The sequence below is a fragment of the Heliangelus exortis genome, chromosome 2, assembly GCF_036169615.1.
Source record: "Heliangelus exortis chromosome 2, bHelExo1.hap1, whole genome shotgun sequence".
Taxonomy (NCBI): Eukaryota; Metazoa; Chordata; class Aves; order Apodiformes; family Trochilidae; genus Heliangelus; species Heliangelus exortis.
Window position 1 is genome coordinate 21778394 of NC_092423.1, and position 20730 is coordinate 21799123.

General features: G+C 40.1%; 1 protein-coding gene across 1 annotated transcript in view; it reads left to right on the forward strand.

The window, feature by feature from the left end:
- FAM171A1 (family with sequence similarity 171 member A1) overlaps nt 1–20730 on the forward strand; it is a 99503-nt gene that overhangs the window by 46984 nt on the left and 31789 nt on the right. Inside the window, exon 5 of the mRNA XM_071735154.1 lies at nt 16759–16986. Coding sequence (XP_071591255.1) covers nt 16759–16986 — 228 coding nt within the window. The remainder of the gene's footprint in view (nt 1–16758; nt 16987–20730) is intronic.

Genomic DNA, 20730 nt, shown 5'->3' on the forward strand with positions numbered 1-20730 from the left:
GCTTCATATCCGATAGCTGATGTGTTTCAAAGGTGTGTAGTTGTCCTCCAGAACTGTTTATCCCTTCAAGTGACAAATCTGTTCCATCTGACCTTTTTTTTTTCCATAATGTGCAGATCGTATTCTAGCACTTATTTAGGTTCTTAACCTCTTCGTTTACTTGCAAGGGCCATTTTAGGTGCCCTTTTCATTGCAACTTGCTAACTTGCTTCAGTTTTATCTTGCAAGCTGAAAGTGTCCCAGGTGCTGTCACTCAAGTTATGCCAGAGTTTCAGGGGGTCCAGGGGTCCATCATGTCCCTTGCAGTTCTGGCCAGAGCAGGACCCTGGTTGTTTACAGCTATTCCAAAATGTCATCTTGTAGAAAGCAAGTGGCAGGAGTCAGAGGGGATTGCAAATATTCCCTAGATTTCTTCCCAGCACAAGACTGGCATCAGTCTGTGCACAGATCCGAGAGCCAGGAAATCTCCTTATGTCCCATAGCAGAAGACTGGACTTGGTGTTTTTGCACAACCCAAGTGGCTTCAGGGCACATTGTTTGATACACCTCCCCTCACCCACTGATATTGTCCTACTGTTTTAATGCTTGCAAGATATGAAGTCAATGCTTGTGTGAGTCACTCTGCCTCTGGGGGAAGAAGGAGAGAGTGGTGGGGAGAGAGAGGGGTGTAGTGCTCCCAGCAGCATCAGAGCAAAATGTGTGGGTAGAGAAGTGTTTCTGTCTCCTAGTGCCTATCTTCACTGCTGTGAAGGGACAAAGCAGAGCCTTGGATTATTTTTAATTCCCTTTCTACCTCACTTCCTTACCAGCTAGCCAACAGCCCTGACATGCTGGAGTAAGGGTGATATTTGTGGGAGATAAGAGGCCAAAATGACTTGGTGAATCTGCAGGAGAGTGTGCTGGCTGCTGAGATGAGCTGCTCTGTTCTGCAGCCTGGCTCCCTGACAGCATGGCTGTGTACAGCCTTTGGACCTAAGTGTCTTGGGATGTAGCAGTAACATTCTCTTTTGCAAATGAAAGGGAGCAGCCTGAAATATTCAACTGTTATGTTTTGGTTTGTTTGGGTTTTGTTTTGGTTTTGGTTTTGGTTTTTTTTGTCCCTCAGCACTCCCACATTCAGTGGGAGATAATACTGTGCAAATACAAACCCCGCATATGCAGGAGGATCTTAAAACTTGAACAGCCACTTGTAATAAATAAAACAGCAAATGATCCCAAAGAAAAAGGGGAAATGGGAGTCAAAAGGTCAAGGTGCTCTGGCCTAAAGTAGATGTTGGTAATATCCGGGTAGATGTGCAGGAAGAGGAGTGAATCTGGGATGATGTGTCAGTGAATTGCATGGGTCCGGTGGTGTGGGGTGAGGCAGTGCCCCCAGCAGAGCACCAAGGAAGCCCAGCTCCTCTTTGGTATCTGTGGGGAACATGGCTATGCACTGCCTCAGCTGCCATACACCTCAGTCCTGAGGAACTTGGCAGGTAAGGAAGGTAGAAAATGGGTGTGTCAGTGAGCAGTGCCTACGGCATGGTATAGATATTACTGTCTCACTGCTGTAGCAAGGAAAATTCTCTCTGCATTTTCCCTCTTTTCATACTTCTGGATCAGTTTTAAGGCAAGTCACAGAATCACAGAATGGCCTGCAGGCCCCCTTCAGGTACTGGAATGCTGCTCTAAGGCCTCCCCAGAGCCTTTTCTTCTCTAGGCTGAACAACTGCAACAGTTGGTCCAGAGGTTATGGGAATTAGTGGACAGGGACTTACAAAGAAAAGAGAGTCTGGCATTCAAGGAGAAAAGCCTTTATTTTTTCAAAATACTCCAGCATGACAACCATCTGCAAACATACAACTTTCATATCATACAACTGTAAACATCTCTTCTTTTTGCAGTGGATGGAGATGGTTTACCTCTTCCCATGTCTTCAACTTCCCTTCCATCCTACTCAGGCTGACAGACATGGCAGGTAACCAGGAGGGCTCTCAGCTCTCTGAGCTGTCTCTGCCTGTTGTGTTAAAGTCTATTTACTGCCTGTCCCAACTCAGCCCAAAGGCCTTTCCCTTCACAAGGATGCATTCGCTCATATTTTGTTTATCTAATAGGAGGTGAAAGTCCCACTGAACACTAAACCTTGTGTAGATCCACTGCAAGCTAACAAAATGTTAGAATAAATGCATTGGAAAGCTTTAATTTAACTCATGCAAAAGCTAGCTGCTCTCCTATCTCCATTATAGTTCCACCTTCTGTTATTTCACTATTTTTCTTTCAAGTTTGGAACTCCTTTTCCTAAACAAAGTCTATGAATAGTTGTTTAAGAACCTCAAATCATGAAGAAACCCCATTGCCATTTTGATAGACTTCCTTTATCATTCAGCAATAGGGTTTTTTTAGCCTTTCTGAACTTATGGATCCTATAAAGAATATTTTGAAAATCCAGTAACAGTAAAAGTGCCAGTACAACACCAGTAAGCCTCAGGGCTTGCTCTTTTATGGTTTGCTCTTTTTCAGGTGTCATTCACAAGTCTCTTGATGTAGTATGTGTGTTCAAGGGCCTTGAACAAATCCTGGAAAACTGTCTTGAAAACCAGAATAGACTGATAGGTGATGGCTTTTCTCAAAAGGGAGTAGGTCAAGTACCCATCTGTTAACTGTTGCAGTTGACATACGTGAAAGAATAATTAGGGCTGCTCATTCAAAATGAGAGGAAAATGCTGCTTTCCTTGTGACTCTGCTGGTGCCTGGGTTTCCTGCCCCTAGATGTAGGAGCTCCAGGACTGTGGTGTACCAACAGGCCTTGCTGCTGCTCTGAACTTCATGATCCTACCACGTTCCAGGTATTCAAAATACTGTGCTACATGGTTTTGTGGGCTGCTTCTAACCCTGGATTTAATTGATTTTGGAGAAGGTTTTGATAACTGAGCTGCTACATTTGCTGGAAGCAGCATGCCTGCTGTCACTGCAGTAACAGATCTAAAAAGGATGCATATTTTCAAGAGGACTCTTTGGGAGGAAGGTAGCATGAAGGAATGAAGCTGTTGAAAAATGAACAATCCTAATTTAAAAGCAATTTCAAATTTCTGTACACTTACTAAGATGGATTTCTAAACCTGTTTTTCTTTGCAGTTTGCTACAATCTCGTGTTAAAGTTGAGATGGGTAAACCCAGTCTTTTGCAGAGAGAACAAAAAAAAAAAACATGTGTTTTGTTGTGGGATTTTTTTGTTTGTTTTGGTTTTGGTTTTGTCTTTTTTTTTTTAACTGCAGCAGTTCTGCTATTTAAACATATTTGCTATATTTGCTGTCACTGCTACTTAAATTAAGTTTAAACAAGACATATTACTTCAGTGTAAATGCATTTATTTCGGGTTTTTAAACTTAATCACTTGATAGAATAGCAGAGCTTTCTTGTGTTCTTTTTTTAAAACAATCTGTATTAAAAAGTGATAGAGTCTTGGAGAGGGAGGACAGCAGGCCAAAGGTACCTAAATATGAAGCAAGGTGTTTGACAAACCACTCTGAAAATTCATAGCCGAGGTGCTAAACATGTCATGTCATTTTGTCCACGTTATTTCAAACAGGTGATGGTTTTAATCCAAATGAGACTTTAGTACAAGAGAGGAAGATAACCCAGACCAGGATTCCTGGGTGAGATTGTCAGCTTTGAGCACCTTCTTACACCTTCTTACTGCTCCAGCAAGCTGGGCTGGGGAAGATGCCCTGTGACAGCTCAGGCTCAGCCTGCCAGAGAGGCTTCCAAGCTTGGAGTACCCCTACCCTTTAGTGTACACTTTCCCTGTGCCCTCTGATGGAGCCTGGGATGCAGAAACTAGAGAGCAATCAAGGCCAAGGCCACATCTAAAGAATCCAGGCTTTGTTATGGCTGATGTAACAGGCAGTCCCCAGGGCATTTTGCCAGGAAAACCCTTTAATTCACAGAAAACCATAGGCACAGTGCAAAAGGAGGTTATGGCCCACAAAGCTGTTTTCTCCTACTGTTGCCTGTGTTGACAGCAAGTTTAGACTGTATTTCTACATGAATCATGAAATCTCACTCATTTTGCTTCACAGGTACCTATTTGATTTTCTAAATTCCTTTCTACCATGGGAGTTTCAACAGTGGCTCTAGAAAATAGGTTTGCTGAGGTTCCCAATTGAAAAGAGATTTTTAGGAAATTTCACCCACTTTACTGCAGTTCTAACATGGCAATAACAAAAATGAATTTCAAGCAGGCTCCACGCAATGTTTATACATAAGCATAGCCATTTAAAAGGATATGAAATGTAATTAACGTGCCTTTGGTACTGCAGGTAATGTAAGAATCACCAAGATTTAAATTTGTGTCTATACTGAGTAATGATATTGCTATTTATGACCCAAGGATTTTGTAGTCCATCTCAACATAACTACAAAATAATTTCAGCCCAGTTTTAATATTTTTTTAATGGCATGGAAGATGAATTTAAAGTTAAAATATTAAAGGTTGTTTCATTCACATTAGCTATTAATGGTTTTTACTTGCCACACTTTTTATTTATTTATCTACCCAGTAGGATGGGACAGTCTGATGGAGTGGTCCAAAGCTGAAGTTAAAGACCTTTTTGCTCACATTGGATGGCTTAGAATTAGCATGATTCAGCCATTCAGCATAACTCATGGAGAAACTTAAGTCTGCAGATACACTGCAGACATTTAGAGTAATTTGATTTTTAATTATTTTGTCCTTCTTATACTGGATCCATGTGTATGTGGGTAGAGGATGTTAATGTATTTGTTTTACTATGTAAAATCGGAACTATTGCTGTTTTGCTGCTGTGTGTTTGCTGATACTCTATTTAAAATTGTGCATATAGTGCTCGTGCACCTGGTACAGAAGTCTCTGCTGTGTATGGTAGCACAAGGCTGTTCAGGAATTCAGGATGGCTCTGGTGAGCAGTAGCAGCAATCTGCTGCCCTTTTCTCTCATGTAATTTCATAAACTCAAGAGAACAACTCGCCACTTGGCTTGTTAGACCAGTTGTGGAAATAAATACATCAGCTTTCTCATAGAACTGCTTACCATGGGTTATGTGGTGTGCATGCCCACACACATCCCTTAAGTGTTTAGTTTTGGTGTTTTATTTTTTTGTTTGTTTGTGTGGTTTGGTGTGTGTGTGTTTTAGTTTGGGGTTTTTTATGTTGGTTTTTTTTCTTTTTGTGGTGGTTTGTTTTGTTTGAGTTTTGGGGGGGGGTGTTTGTGTGTGTGTGTGGTGGTTGTTAATTTTTGGGGTTGTTTTTTGGGTTTGTTTTTTTTTCCCAGGGCCTATTGTGAAAAGGAGATGGAAAAAGTAAAGAATATTTTGATTTAGGATGTTTGTGCTCAGCAAAGCAGGAAGAATACCTTATTTTTGTATTGTGGGATGTTAATTTCTCAGATCCCACAACATTTTGAAATTATTTGAACTTAAGTTTTAAGAGTATAGTATTTCAGAGAAGTAGTATTTATAGATAACATGACAATTCTGTATCAATTTTACATATTTACAAAATGGTTAGCTCTGCTGTTGTGCTCCCTGGAACTGTGTTTATTAGTAAATAATAATAGTTTTTAAATGTATTTGGCTCATGCCTTTGAAATATTGTTTAACTGTTGTATACTGCTGTTTTTCTTAGCAACTGTTAAGTGATAAGTAAGTGTGAGAACAGAATTAATTGCAAACAGCAACAACAACGAAGAGATTGTATCCCTGCATGAAGGACATGTTTTCTTAACTTAAGGAAGTATTTGTAAACTTTCTTCTAGAATGGGTTTCAGGGCACTGCCATGGACTGGTAGTGTCAAGGGAACTTTTAAGTAAATGCTTTAATTTAATGTGATTGGCTGTACCTTGCATTTTCAGTTTAATTCAGCGTGCATATATGTATGCATGTGTGCATGACATATGTGAACCCCTCATCTGCTAACCTTATATTCATCTTAGGCACAAGAGAATAGAGCATGTTTACCCTTTTAGAAGTTGATTGTTGGTCTTGTGTACGTACTTTCTGATTTACTTCCCAATAAATTCCCCCAGAAGATCCTGTTGCTAGAGCATGTAAGTCTAGCATTTGGTTATTTAGAAATTCCTTTCTCCTGCTCCTCCTTTAAACATTGCTTGTATGCAGTAGATCACTTTCCAAACACAGCTGTTTGTTTAAACCAGTATAATACTTTAAAATGCCTGCTTAATGCATAGACTAAAGAGTAACATATTTGTGTTGCTGATTGTGCCAAGGAAACCAAGATCGCAGCTGGGGTGTTTTCAGCTCTATATATTTGATTGTTAATGGGAAAGTGGATCTATTTGTCCAAGTAAGAATGCCAGCAGCCATTTGTTGCCATGTTACTTTTGAAGAGATGAGTGTTTTGCAGCATGAGTATAACAAATAGAAGAGGTAAAACAAAGAATCTGAGAGATTCTGTGCTGTGGGAGAGAGCTTAAGCAGAGCGATGTCTACGCATATGTAAAATGGGTTTACACCAGTGCAAGCAGTAACCCCTTTCCTGTTGTTAAATGGACAAGCTAGTAAGTAATAGGCACATTTTTCAGAGTCCATTGCTCTTTGTCTGGGCTCTTTTAGGTAGGCCACATGAGGAGGTTATGATATTTAGTATCAGATGAAATTACTTGAAGAGATTTAACATGGGATTTTTAATTTTAATTACATGGGATTTTTAATTTGGCACTGTGACACAAAATATACTGAAATCACATTACCTATGTAACTCATCCTTAGCAAACATGAAATCTAGCAATGGGAGTAACATCAGTCACACCACCTATGTGATCCTGGTTGTTGATCTCTGTAATCTGCTCAGCATCATGAAGCTGGGCAATACCAGCCATCGGGAAGGAATACATAGGTTGAAACCAGCTCAGCCCATTGCTCTCTTTGAATTTATTTGTTTGTTTACTTTTGTAGTTCATTTTTTTCATAATCTTTGCTCGGATGAGCTATGTATACACCCCTTCCACATGCTGGGCTGAGCAGCATTCTCACTCTTTTAATGTGGTGTAGTCAGTTGATCTACTCAACTGACATAGCTGTTCATCTAAAACAAAGGCCACCCTTGGGTCCCATTTGTGTCTGGATAAAGTCAGCTCTGTTTGCAGCAGCTGTGTCGGTCACACCCTGCATTATTCCCTGCCCTTCGGGGCACATTGCCCTTGCCCATCTCCTTTCAGCCTTCTTCCATCGTTTATTGGCCAGTCACAGCACTTCACATTGAGATTTATCTCTGAAAAGAAGAGAGAGTTCACCAGTTTGTTTCATCAGCCATGTCTGTAGTGGTTCATTGGTTTTCAACATACTAATTTGTGAACCTCAGGAGTCCTTCAGCAGAGTGCAGTTCCCCTCAGCCCCCCCAGGCAGGCAGTTATGCAGCCTAAATGAACATTCTTCTCTAAGGCACAGTCATGTATTCCCAAAACCTGGACCATGGACCTCCAGGTTGAAAACCTTTGTCTTCTACCTAGGGTGTTATGCTGGGACTGTGACAAGCACCACAGGGAATCAGAGCTGCAAGGTGACCAAGAGATATGAAGATATGCCCCAGTGCTTTTCCCAGTCATGGAAAGCAATGTAAGCTGGACGGGTAGCATATCAAAACCCTAGTCATTGACACGTTGTAATTTTATATAAATTGAGTCCGTAAGAAAGATGAATGTTGCAAATGTAACTTTACAGCTTTACAGCTGTGATTGTGAATTTGCAGAAGGGCTGATAACTTTTAATTTACATGATTGACTTACAGTATAAAAGAAAAGAAAGTAATTTTTAAAAATTCATTATTTTGGTCTGATGAGAAATTTTATTTCTCATGGAACTTTAACAGCCCTAAAATTAATCCCTTGGCAAGAATTAAGATCACCATGGCTGTTTGGATAATTTAAACTGAAGTAAGTTTCGGTCACTGAGTCGGTTGTTATGCTGTGCATATATATGGAGTCATCACAGCTGAAATATAGACAGTACAGCAGCCTGCCTCAAAAACATTAATTGAAAAATTAATTGACTTGGATGAGAAGGCTTCTTCTGCATGACTGAGATTGGATGAAGGAGTAAACGAAGGCTAATGACAAATGGCAATGTATCAAGCTGGAGATGCTTTATGCTGTTAGAATGAACAGAACTGTAGTGGGTCCTATTTTATTTGAAGTCTTCATTCAGTACCTAGAAGATGACCCAGATCACAATTTTATTTATTTATTGTTTTAGCTATTCCAAATGAGGAAATACAAACATTGCTTTGAAGATTAAAATCTTAAAAACTTGGAATTATTGTAAGTTATTGGACAGTGACAAAGTTTCAGTATAGACAAGTTTGGGGTAAATAATCCTAGCACTGCAGTGAGGAGAAAACTGAAGTCACAGCAACTGACATGTGGAGATGCTAATGAAAGAATGCTTTTTAGAGCCCAGAGGAAGCAACAGCAGCCTTCTCCCTCCACCCAGACAGAAATGCTGACTGTGGCTGTAGAGGCTTTTGGGTGTTCAAGAGTGGTTGTAAATCCTCCACAGTGCCCATGTGAAAGTCCTCACTGCTCCAAATGAAACCCTTCCCTGCCACTGCCTCAAGCATCCTGCCTTTATGGAGCCAGGGTAGCTTCCTGCAGTGGTTGAGGTACCCTCATCAGGACATGGCCAACCTTCAGTTATTTGGGATTGACACAGAATGAAGGTTGGCTGCAACTGTTGATGTCAAATGCTGACCTAAATTTTATCTAAGTCAGGAGAGGAACAGGCATCCTTCCAAAGAGACCATAGAGCTGCAGGTACTTGAGGAGGGCTCTAGCTGTAGTTCAGTGTTACAGCTCAGCTGACCAAAAGGCCCATGACCCAACAGGGGTGGTCCTCATTCCTCCTCTTCTCCTCCACCAGTGTTGCACTTGGTCTTTATGCCCCTCCACCCCCTCACCAGCCCATTATACTGATATTGGTGCTGAGGCTGCATTGCTTTAGCAGTTCAACCTGATAATCTGGCAACAAGCCAGTCATTTTGTTAAGCTGGTGCTGTGCTGGGCTGGGAAATGGAACAGGGAGTTGCATGTCCAAGGAGCAGCAGAGCAGTAAAAGAGAAGGAGCAGGAGTCCACAGCTGAGCCATGCAGGTGGGAGGGCAAGGGATGCTTCTGTTTCTGCCCTGGTGTGGCTGAGCAGCAGTGCTGAGCCCTCATCACCCTGCAGAGCTCTCAGGCTGGCTTGGCTGGAGGAATGAGGTTGCTACTATGTGTAGTTACAGCTATGCTTAATTTTCCTGTCTGCCAGCTGGGGATGGCCTCTTCAAGAAATTAAGTGAATATAAATTGACTGTTTAGTTATTTAAAAAGAGAGCATGTAAGCGCCTAGGTAAAATTTTAACATAAGAATTTGCCCCTGTGCCTGCATTAACTCACATGAGTGAAACACTGAGATGAAAGTGGAAGTCATCTTACTGCTATGGGTGTGTAGAGAGTCACTTGAATTGGGTTTGTTTGAATTGTTACACTAGTTTGTTTAAAAAAAAGACAAGTAAAAATACGCTCTTCCAAAGTGACATCTAGCTCTGCTTTCACAACAGGCTTAGGAAATAAGTAGAGATTAAACCTAAGGTTTGTAGTACTTGGCAATAAGGAAAAAAAAAAAAAAAAGGTGTTTGTCTCCTCCCTAATCCATTGCCCATGCCCTGATTCACTTAAATGTGGAATACATCTGCTTTAAATTGTTTTCATTAGATGCACACTGTTTATTAATAGAGTTAGGAAAAAATTGTTCCAAAAAAATATAACACATCCATTCATGGCTAAGCAAATCTAAGCTTTCACTTTCTGCCCTCCCCCAGGCTTGAGCAGTGATGCAGTAGGTATATGTAAACTTGGTTTAAAATCCCTGTGAGCTGTGCAGCAGTTTAGCTCAGCTGAGTGTGCTGTTATACTCAGAGCTGAGGTTGCAAAATCAGCTGTGGTCGTTTGAGTCACTGGAAAACTCTAATGCTCAGCAACTGAGAAATATTGGTGCATTAATTTTGCATTAATTTTGCATTTCATATTGATCTCCAAACAGAGTTTCAAAGGACTCTATTAGGGGGAAAAAAGAGGGCTTTAAGCAGGGATTACTTTTTCATGTCTTGGAAACAATGCATTATGCGTGTGGCAGGCTTTGAAAGGCAACTTCCATCTGTGCTCCATGAAAGTATCCTTGTATCATTCCATGTCTAAAGTACAAGGTTTGGAAATTAAATTAGTTTGTGTCATGCACAGTTTCTGTAGAGATCAAAGGCAAACCTGTTAATGCAACTATTGCTATTCATGAGTTTCATAGCCGTGTGAGTTTCAAGTTAATTATAAATGCTTGTTTAATCACTTAACAATAGGGTATCAGAGTCTCATCTGGGCATTATGCATATGGTGCTCACTTTTTTAATTAAAGTAAATTCTTACTTTTTTTTCCCAAGAAATTAATTTTGGTGGGAATGCTCTAGGCTCTAGCAGGTCAGGATATGCAAAACCTGTTTCAAATATTGGACATATCACAGTTGTGTGATAAATGTCTTGATTTTATTGTCCTTTTAACTGTTCCTCCCTCCCCCTTGAGCATATGATTGTGTAGTAGTCTGGTTGTCACTGGAGATAGGATAAATGTCTCTAGTTTTTGTACTAGAATTCCTATTGTGATTTTTCTTTGTTTGTTTTTTAATGTGTGCGCATTATCAGTAGGAGGTGGTGTATTTTGAGATAAATATATTTATATTACTTTTAAACCTGAAGAAGCAAGTAGGGCACCTGTCTGACCTTCAGATCACAGACCACTGTTCTTTATTTGAATATTGTGGTTTGAGTCTGGTCATATTAGTTGAGCTGAACCATTCCACTCCTCTGGAAAATAAATGCTTATGCACTAGAGGAACCTGCCACAGTGCCAGCAATGCCTGAGGCGCTTGCAGTGGCAAGGAATGTTAGATGAGAAATGCAGATGAATCAAACTGCTGCAGAGAAAGGCAAAAAAACTTCAAGACAGCCTCCTTCACGTCCCCAGATCATACTTGTGTGCCAGGGTGAGGTGAGCACCCTGGATTTATTGATCAGGCAGCACAGAGGGGCTTCTCTGCACCAGCAAAGAGACTGAACTGTGCAGCTCCCCCTGCATTACATCTCTGCTGTTCCTGAGGAGACATGAAGGAGAGGAATACAAGAACTCTGAAATTGCACTCACTTTTGCATTTGGGAGAGAAAAGTTCTTTCTTGACTTCTGAGGTTTGTGGGTTAATTATAATCTTCACACTACAAGTGCTCTGAGTGTGCAGAGGACTGTACTGATAGTCTTCCCCGTGACCTGTAAAACAGAAAAGTGCTTAGCAAATTCAGTTTGCAGTGCTAAAAAGAAGTATGACAGGCAACCATTTGGATTGGCTTTTTGAGTGTTCTAGAATGAAACATTAATTCTGTTAAATGCAGAATTACACATTAATTGTAAGCCTTAATTAAATACCTAGAACTAAAATCAAAGCTTGGCTGTCAGTAGAACTTTATTGATGCAGTACAGTAAAAAATGTGACAATATGTAAATGCTTGAGTTGGCATCTGTGGCTATGGGCTGGGTAACGCCCCTTTTTCTAGGAAAATGTTTTTCTTTAGATAAATAAGAATCCTATTGTTTTGCTGGGGGGTGACCTCACACATGGGCAAAAGGTTAGGCAGAAAGGTTTATCCTTTGGCTTGTGGGATTCAAAACCAGGCATGTTGCCAGTAAGTTCAACCAGAGCAGAGGATACAGTTGTATTTTAAATAAAGTTCATAACGGCATTTTTTTAAATGAGCAGGAAGTTTTCTTTCTCTAATCAAAACCGTGATAATTTACATATCTTTCTCTTTGGTAATATCCTGACATTGTCCACAGATAGGGGACCCCCAAAGGAAAAGATAAGTGATAATGGCTGCTTGTGTCAGCCTGTTCCCAAAAGAGATGATCTGTCCAGCAGACGTCAGCAAGAGTCTGTCTGACAGAGGGGTGTGTGCATGGAAACCAAATTGCAGGATTGGGACCTAAATAATACCATAGTTTTTGACTTCCAATCTGTGTCATAACTTTTCTCTACTTCAGTATTTGAGATCTGATGGTGTACCATCACTCAGATTGCTTAGGATTTTTCTTTCCTTCTTTGTAATACTTGGCACTGTTGTTTTTTTTTTTAAACTCCACTTTCCATGAGTTTGGTTATAGCAGACAATGTTGATGATCCCAGATTCGAAGGAAACTGTTCTCATGGGAGTTCACAGCAATATAAGTTGTGGGTCTAAGAGAAGGGGTTGTGATGGCAGAAATAGTTATCTTAAGGCTACATGTATTTTGAAGGAAGCATTACAGCTCATAAAGCAGATGGCACAGGAGGGATTGCTCAGCAAAAGTTCAGGCTTAATCACAAAAATGAGATTAAGAAGACAGATGGGGTTCTGGATTGGAATTCTAAAATGTAAGGGGTTTGTCTTTTTTTGTTTTTTTAATTTCACTTTCCCAAATTATAACCTTGGAGATGGTGGGGATTTTTAAATAGCTGGCTGTAAATTTAGTACTAGAAAACTAGGAGTGAGTTATGCTGAAGCATCTTTTTTCACTGTAACTGGTAGTTTTAGTTTGTGCTTGCTTGACCATCAAGCAAGATGTGATTGCTGAAAGAAGACAAAGGAATATAACTATAAGAGGTTTAGGCTAGACTTATTGCCTGAGCAAACACACACAGGAACCTCAGTCTCTGGAATGTAACCCAGTGTTTGCTGTTTTCCCACTGATCTTTCCCACTTGAAGCCAGAGTTGCAGGATTTCCCAGATGCCTCACACTGTTGACATCTGTGAGTGGCCCATTCCTAGCTGCACCTTCAGACAGGGCCACACAGTATTTTTGCCCATGCAGATGAAGAATCTTTGCCTGTGGTTTATCTCCTAGAAGTGAACAGTTAAGATAAGTAGCTCTTGCTTTGGACATGAAACATTTCTGTAGAAGTATAATGTCAGGACATGAGCTGGTGGTGCAGGTAAATTAAGTTCTACCTGTGCCCACCTGCATGATGCTGTGAGCCAGCTGGGAACCATGTGCCAAACAGCCCAGCTCTGGAAGAATTGACTTCACAGCACACTGGTCAGGAGTCAAGTATTTTAGACATCAGTTCAGGCATAGCCTGTTCTGAACATAGCTGGCCTCTCTGAGGAGGTGACACAAATCACAGCTTCCTTGGGTGAATTCATCACTCTGGGGGCTGTCACCTCAGCTGTCCCCACTTTATTCTGTGGAGAGGAAACATCACTGTGCACCTCAATATCCCCTTCCATCCTCCAGAACCTCACTGATGGCACAGAGCAAAGCTCTTTCAGAAGTAAATAATTTGATTTACTGTAGTCAATAATGAAAGTACAGCAATATCACAAATGTGTGGAAGAATGAAGCATGCTTTTTATTAAAAGTTCACATTCTCAGAGTCTGTCTTCTGCAGTGCTTTTGGTTCCCTGTCTCCACTGTATTCCCCATGTACTGCAGATAGCCTTCTTCTTCTGGGCCCATGTGTGCTTAATTCTGTGTGAGCTCCATGCTGTGGTAGGCTGTAAGATTCAAGAATAATGTATGTGCTTTATCCCCACTGTTTTGCCAAGAGAACTAACTAAAAAAGTTTGCCAGATATTTCAGAGATTTATTCTTTGGCTAATAAAGAGTCTTCTAAGCAGCTTTTTTGAATTAGTTTCTTCTTTTTAATATACTTAGTGCTTCAGTCTAAGACTTCCCTGTTAATTTGAGGTCAGACTGATTTTGGGTCACTTGCTGTCCTTACTGTTCTCTCTTCGTTTCCTTCTTTGGTTCTCCTGTTCTTCAAGAGGTGCCTCAATATCTCCTAACAACTCTGGAACTTACTGTATAGCTTTAAGTTTTCACAGTAGACTCTCTTTATAGATTGTTCTCATTACTCTCACTGTTTGAGAGGAGGTTTTTTTCGATTTCAAGTTTAATGCTTGTAATCATTCTGTTGCTGTGGAAATTAACTGTGATAGCACAGGTTTAGTGTTCATGACTTCACTGCTGCATTAGATAAGAAGAAAAAGGAGCTGTTGCGTGGGAGAAAGCCCTGAATTAAGCAAGTTGTATGCATTTCACACGTATGTCAGGGAAGATAACACATGAAAGGGAATTAGGATTGTTCGGGCTGCTAGGATTTTCTGTCTTCTTAGGAAAAAACAAGTCTAAATGTTAAAAAGCAGAGGAAAAAAACCCCAGTGAGTACTTTAGTGATTGTGATTTGGAACAGTAGTGCCAGTCTGTTGCCTTTTGGGACACTGGTCTTCAATCTTGGGTGATGGTGATTTCTGTTTGGAAACAGGATTGTGGAAACACTTATCCTTCCTTATGAGAAGGAGAGAAGGATGCAGACAGAAGCACTTCTACAGCTGCAGTGTGAAGGATAAAGCAATTTCCTGCTAGAGATACCCATGTCTAGCTCTCTTGTTCAGGAAGAGAGAACTGGATTTGTGTATACCAGAAAATTTTTGTTTATCAGTCTTTGTCATCTTGATCAATTTTAGTTGTAATCTCTATTCTAGGTTGTTGGATGTCTAAATTAAATAAACTTGAGACTTCTGTTGTGTTTTCTTATCCTCTTTCTTGATTAGTATTTAATATTCCAGAACTCCTTGGTTCCTTCTTATATGTGGTTAGAAAAGACTAAACTTTCATGTTACTGAAATTGCTAACCACAATGCTCAGCTTGTCCTGTTTTCTTGCTTTGTCTTTAATGCATGACCCATTATTCTTAACCACATCTGTTCTTCAACATTCTTTGCTAGGCAATTCAAAGAGGGAAATATTAACAGCAAAGCTATCTGGCTTTGGATCTAAGTATATTGTTCCTGCATGTTTTGCAAACAAAAACTTGTATTGCTTTTTACCCTCACATTTGTAAAGACTTGAACAGTTTGTAAATACAGAAATACATATGTGTTTGTCCTTTGATTAATGTAGCATCCACAAGGCTTCACAAGTTGCTTGGTGGTCAAGGCAAGGTTTCCAAGGAGGCCTTCTGTATATGCACTCTAGAGTATATAGACTCTGTTTTTCAATATATGTTTTCTTCTTTGTCTGCTAAATGCAAAACTGGGAACATGTCCAGAATCTTTAATAGCTAGAATGTGTTTCATGCATATCCCCTCTAAATTGGCATCCTCAGTCACCAAGTTCTGAAGTGAGGGCTGCAGTGATGATGAATTTCTCTAATGGGGTTTTTGTTCAGAGTTGCCTGATACTTATATTTTCTGTACTGTAGGATTCAGACAGAGGGTCTCCACTTAGAAAAGGGCCCGATACCTTTCTGGCTGAAATGCTCTTAAAACAGAGATGCTGATATTTTTGTATTAGGTACTGGCATGCTTTTGAAGTTTTATATTTTTACAGTATGTTTCTCAGGATACTCAGCTGTGTCATTTCACTATGGAAATTCGCAACAGTTTTTGTTCTTTGTTGTTCTTCTTGCTGTTATGACTTGCTGACTCAGGGCTTAAGCCAAAATAAGTTCTTAAAGTCCTGACCAGGATAGTAATGTAATAGAATTTTGTTTTTAAATATATATGAAAAGGAGGTCATGCTTTTTTCTGGGCAGCACATGAAAAAAAAAATTGCATGTGGGGTGTGAATTGTTAGTGACTGAATTCCCCTGACACAAAAAGGGAGTTTGCAAAATATTGTCTACTGCCTTGGGGAATGGAGTAAGCTGAGGTAGGGGACTTCATGCAAGAACAACAGAACTTCCAAAGATGAGGGTGAGAATGAGGGAAAGAGTAGGTGAAAAAAGAGGGAGGTTCTCATTTAGGGGAGAACAAGGTGACTGTAAGTGGAAAAATCCAAGCAGTGACTTAGTGGAGGCACTGGATGTTGCTCGATCTTTTCATGTCAGCATTGCGTTTAAGTCATGGTTGTTGACAAAAGGCAACAGCTGCTACTTTATAGCATGTGGCAGAAGAACTATTGGAGGGGCAGAAAAATAATCATAGATATAGAGGAATGCTTTCCAAAGGGACTGTCTTGCACAAGTCTCTTCACTTTATGTAATGAAAGCCTGGTGACACAATGCATGGTTTAGTCATAGGAGTGCCCCAGAGTGGACAAATACTGTACATCTGGAAATGTTTAAAGAAGTAATTAGCTTCTGGAAAAACAGCAAATTACTCAACGAAAATGTAGTCTATTGTGTTGGCTTCTGACTGCATATCTACAAGATGTATGGTTCTCCTGACTGCCTTAAATGTCACTTTGCTTCTCACAAACCAGCTGTATGTGGGGACAGAAGATGCAGGCGTGCAGGGCTGACAAGCAGATAACCTTAGAGGCTGGGACAGTTCTGCCTCTTTAGAAAAAGGGACAGCGAACAGAGAGACAAGGGGGGAAAAGTTTCTCTCTTCACTGTGAGCACTCTGCATTCCACCTGGTTGTCCTGTGCACTGAGAACAAGCACCTGACGCTGTGGGATTTCACTGTCTTGGTCTGAAAGCCCTGGGGAAATCCTGTGTCAGCTGGAGCAATCTCCCACACACAGGCTGAAAATCTCTTGACTGGTACACAGCCCACTCCGTGGCCCTCTTTAGTCTTGGGCTTCCATCACAGTACATATTCTCTGTTCCTTTTCTACACAAAAAGAGAAAGGGGTGAGTCATTTTGGTCACTGGTGTGCTAGCATGTTTTTATTGCTGCCTCCTGCACAAGCATTTTGGATGATAATTGTGTGGTTGTTTGTCATTACAGAGGTAACGCTGAAGGTCCATGTAAGCGATGCCAGCACACATCAGCCAGTAACTGAAGCCTTCATTGAGATTTTTACCAACCAGATCTCCATTGCATCTGGAACCTCAGGAGCAGATGGCACTGCCTTCCTCAAATTTCAGTATAAGTTGGGCAATCAGCTGATAGTGACTGCTAGTAAACATGCCTATGTGCCAAATTCTGCACCATGGAAACCTGTAAGATTGCCTGGTAAGAGATCTTTATTTTTGTTCTGAGGTAAGATCTAAACGAGGTTACACAGTTTTGTATGATGTGTTTTAATGCTTGCAGTGCTGGGTGGGAGGAAGAACATCTGTGCATTTCATAAAAAAGCAATGTTTCTTCCTCAGTTATAACTGTGGCATCAAGGCTGTGCAGACATTTGGTCTGTTCCTGGCTGTTCTTGGTACAGTGCTATGTCAGTTTTCCAACAACTGGTGGTGCTCTGTTCAGCTTGACAGAAAATAAAACCCAATCCAGATCTCTTTATGGGAACTCCTGTTTTCAAGCACTCTGTTTCAGCAGCTGTGATGCACTCATTCATTTGCCTTCTAAGGTGTGGCAATAACTGTTGTACCTTGGGCTGTAATGTATAAAAAAAGCTCTGGCCTTTCAGTCCTTGGCGACGTTCACAGGACAGTTTTACTCTGCAATTATGTTATCCAGATGTAAGGATTCTTTCTAATGTAATTAGCAGGGTTTTGTTTCTTCTACAGGGATACCAATAGTACTTGCATGTTAGTTTTTATCAGAATGTCTCAAAATTTTACAGGAAGTGGGAGGCTTTACATTAGTTCTACAGGAGGGGAAACTGAGTCATGATGACTTTCTGTACTGCTGAGTAGAACATGTTGAAGATGGCTTTCTGACTGTGAGATGTGACATCTAGATGAAGGTCACAGATGCATTGTCATCTGCATCTCCTCTCATCTCCAACTGTAATTAGGGTCCAAATTAGTTTGGGAATGGTCCCAGGCTTGCAAATCACACCTAAATATCACCTCAGATTTGATAATTAGCCCAGGTCAAAGTCATGCCAGGTTTTAAGTGCACTAATATTTAAATATTATAAAGGATCACAGGGCAGTGTTCAGTCCCATGCTTTGGCTCTGTTCTGCGTATTGATATCAACACTGCCAGAAGGGCTGTGTTACTTGCAACAAATGCATTTTCAGATGGGGAAAGAAACTTGAATCTGTTCAAACCCACAATTTTCAACATGCTGCTTACTTATCTGCATTCGCTTGCCTCAGAGAAGATACAGTGACTTCTTCCACGTTTCCTCTACTGTATTCTGCCACTTTTTTCCAGCTACTTAATAGAGCTATAGCAAGGATGAAACCAGGCTCTTAGGTGCATAGTGAAAGAGTAAGAAGCAACTGATATGAGTTGCAGCAAGGAGAATTTGAAATAAATAAAAGGGAACAGCAGTAGTCAAAGACTGTAACAGGTTGCCCACAAAGCTTGTGAAATCTTCATCTTGAAAGATACTCAAAACTCACTGGACACTCCTTTCCATGGTTGAAGCACGTGACCTCCAGTAGTACCTACCAGACATAATTGTTCTTTGACTCTGTTTAGAAATTTCCTTGATTTTTTTTTTTTTTCTTGTTTAAATAAGATGAAGTTCAGTTTCCTCAGCATGCTTTATGTACTTTCTTAAGACACAATCACAGAACATTAAAGCATGCAATAACCTTTTCTTGCCTGAACCTTTCCCTGCTTTTTGTCTTCTATCTTTCTGACCTGTATGAGAGGTCTTTTGAATGCAGTATATTCTTCCATGGCCTGAAGTTTGTTTGGTTAAGTTTTTTGCATGTTGTTTTTTCTTAAATATTGATTTTGAGAGAAGGGAATCACATGTGGCATTATTGTTTTGTTAAGTCATTAAAGTTTAAAGAGCAGTAACTGTATAGTTTCCACAAAATCTTTCCATGGTTGAAATGTGACCTTAATTTGGAAAATGGATTCCTTTCACCTTTGATCTTCCCCCGTTAAAACTGGTAGATAGTTTGTCATTGATTTAATTGAGAGTAGAGTGCTTTATTTTGCTTTCAGTACCTTGAACTTAGTCCTTTCTTTTATTAAAGAAACAACAAGTTACAACTTGATACACCCATGTAGATTTAATAAGGTTCGTTGTTCTTTGAGTTACTCCTTAAGAGGGACGTAACATAAAAATTGGGGCTTGGGATACTTAAGTATTTTTATTGACTAAGATGCCTACAGTCTTTAAAATCTTCCCAAGAACAGTTTGTGTTTAAAATGCTTATCATGCTTGTAGCTGGCACAGTATAGAAGTTTTGAAAACCATGAAAGTTTTGTTGTTACATTTAATCTGGGAACAGACAGCATATTTAAATGTTGATTCTGCAGTGTGCAGTCTGGGCACATGTGGGGACAGGGGGATCCTCATTTCCCAAGAATGCCTTTTAGCCCACAAAGCAGATAAAGCACTCTGAACAGCAGTCCACCCACAGCAGTGGTTTAAGCTAACGTGCTGTCCTGTGTGCTGTGGTAAATGAAGTATGGATGCATTTACTTCAAATGCCTCAATGTGGAAATGATAACCATGACTTCTGGGTAGGTTTAAAAGCTATAGGATGGTAACATTTAAAGAGTTGTAACAGGACTTTGCTGAAGGACCAGGGTTCTTCCACCACAGCCCATATGCATTAGTTACAATCTCATGGTGAACTGCTGTGTAGCCACTGAACTCATTATGTTATGGTAATAGCTTTAAAGAGTAAGCATGAAGGGTTTTCTGTTTTCATAATTCGGCAGAAATGAGCTTTTCTTATATGAATCAAAATAGTTACTAGATCCACTTAAGCAGGAGGATTATTTACTTACATAGTGATTAATAGTAGGAAGAAAAGACTAAGATCTCTTTTTCCATTAAACTATTTATCAGCTAGGCCATGACTCCACTTATTAACAGCTCATTAATTTAACATCACTTGAGTTGTTGAAGTGTTCATGATGGAAGATGTGCTCATCTATCTGTTCTTGGCTATGCGTAGATTTTTCTTTGTAAATAATTTGAAAGAAAATAGACTTGTGACCGTAAGTCTGTATTTAAGAGGACATTTTGGAGCAGGGTGTGCAATGAAGAGAGAGAAGTTGCTGAGGCAGCACAGTTCTGACTAGTTGGTAGGGTCAGTCAAAGCAAACCATGTTATTCACTGGTGAAATGTAGTTCTAGGAACCAAGGATGCTCATGGTTCTGAGAGAGGAGAGCTCATCCAGAAAGCAGTGACTCTGCTGAAGACATGGTAGATGAACAGCTGAAAGTAACCTCCCACTGCAAAAAAGAGGAATAGTCTTATCCTTAGCAGTAAAATAAGGTAAAGGCTGAAAAGGCCAAGCATAGTATTTCAGAACTTGTCCTCGGTGCAGCCACTCTGGGAAATGCGTGTCCAGTTCTCGATCCACACTTGAAGAATGCTTAAAACTGAAAAGTTATGTCAGGAGTGATTAAAAGATTGGAGAATATAACTTTCAGGGAAGAACTTGGAAGAGCTTAATTTATTCTGTTCACTGGAGAGAAAGTTCATGAGGTAATTTGATCATAGTCTATCAGTAACTGCATAGAGAACAGGAAACGGGTAAGAGAGAATTCTTCTGTCTGGTGAGCTTGTATATAAGGAAGATCAAATGGCTGGAAGTCTAACCTCAATAAATTCATAAATTCTGATGGGTAAAAAGGCACATAGTTTTAACTGCCCTCATAATTATTTACTAGAACATTGATATTGTGGTATAGTCTTCACCACTAAAAGAAAATTGGATAGTTTTTCTACAACATGTGTCTTAGTTTAAGCACAGCTATTGGATCTCAAGCAGTAATTAATTCAGGGAAGGCTGTAGTTACACAGAAGTAAGAATGGATCATGATAGTCAGTCTTCTGGCATTAAATACTGTGACTTCTGCTTTTTTCATGCTGAGAGGAG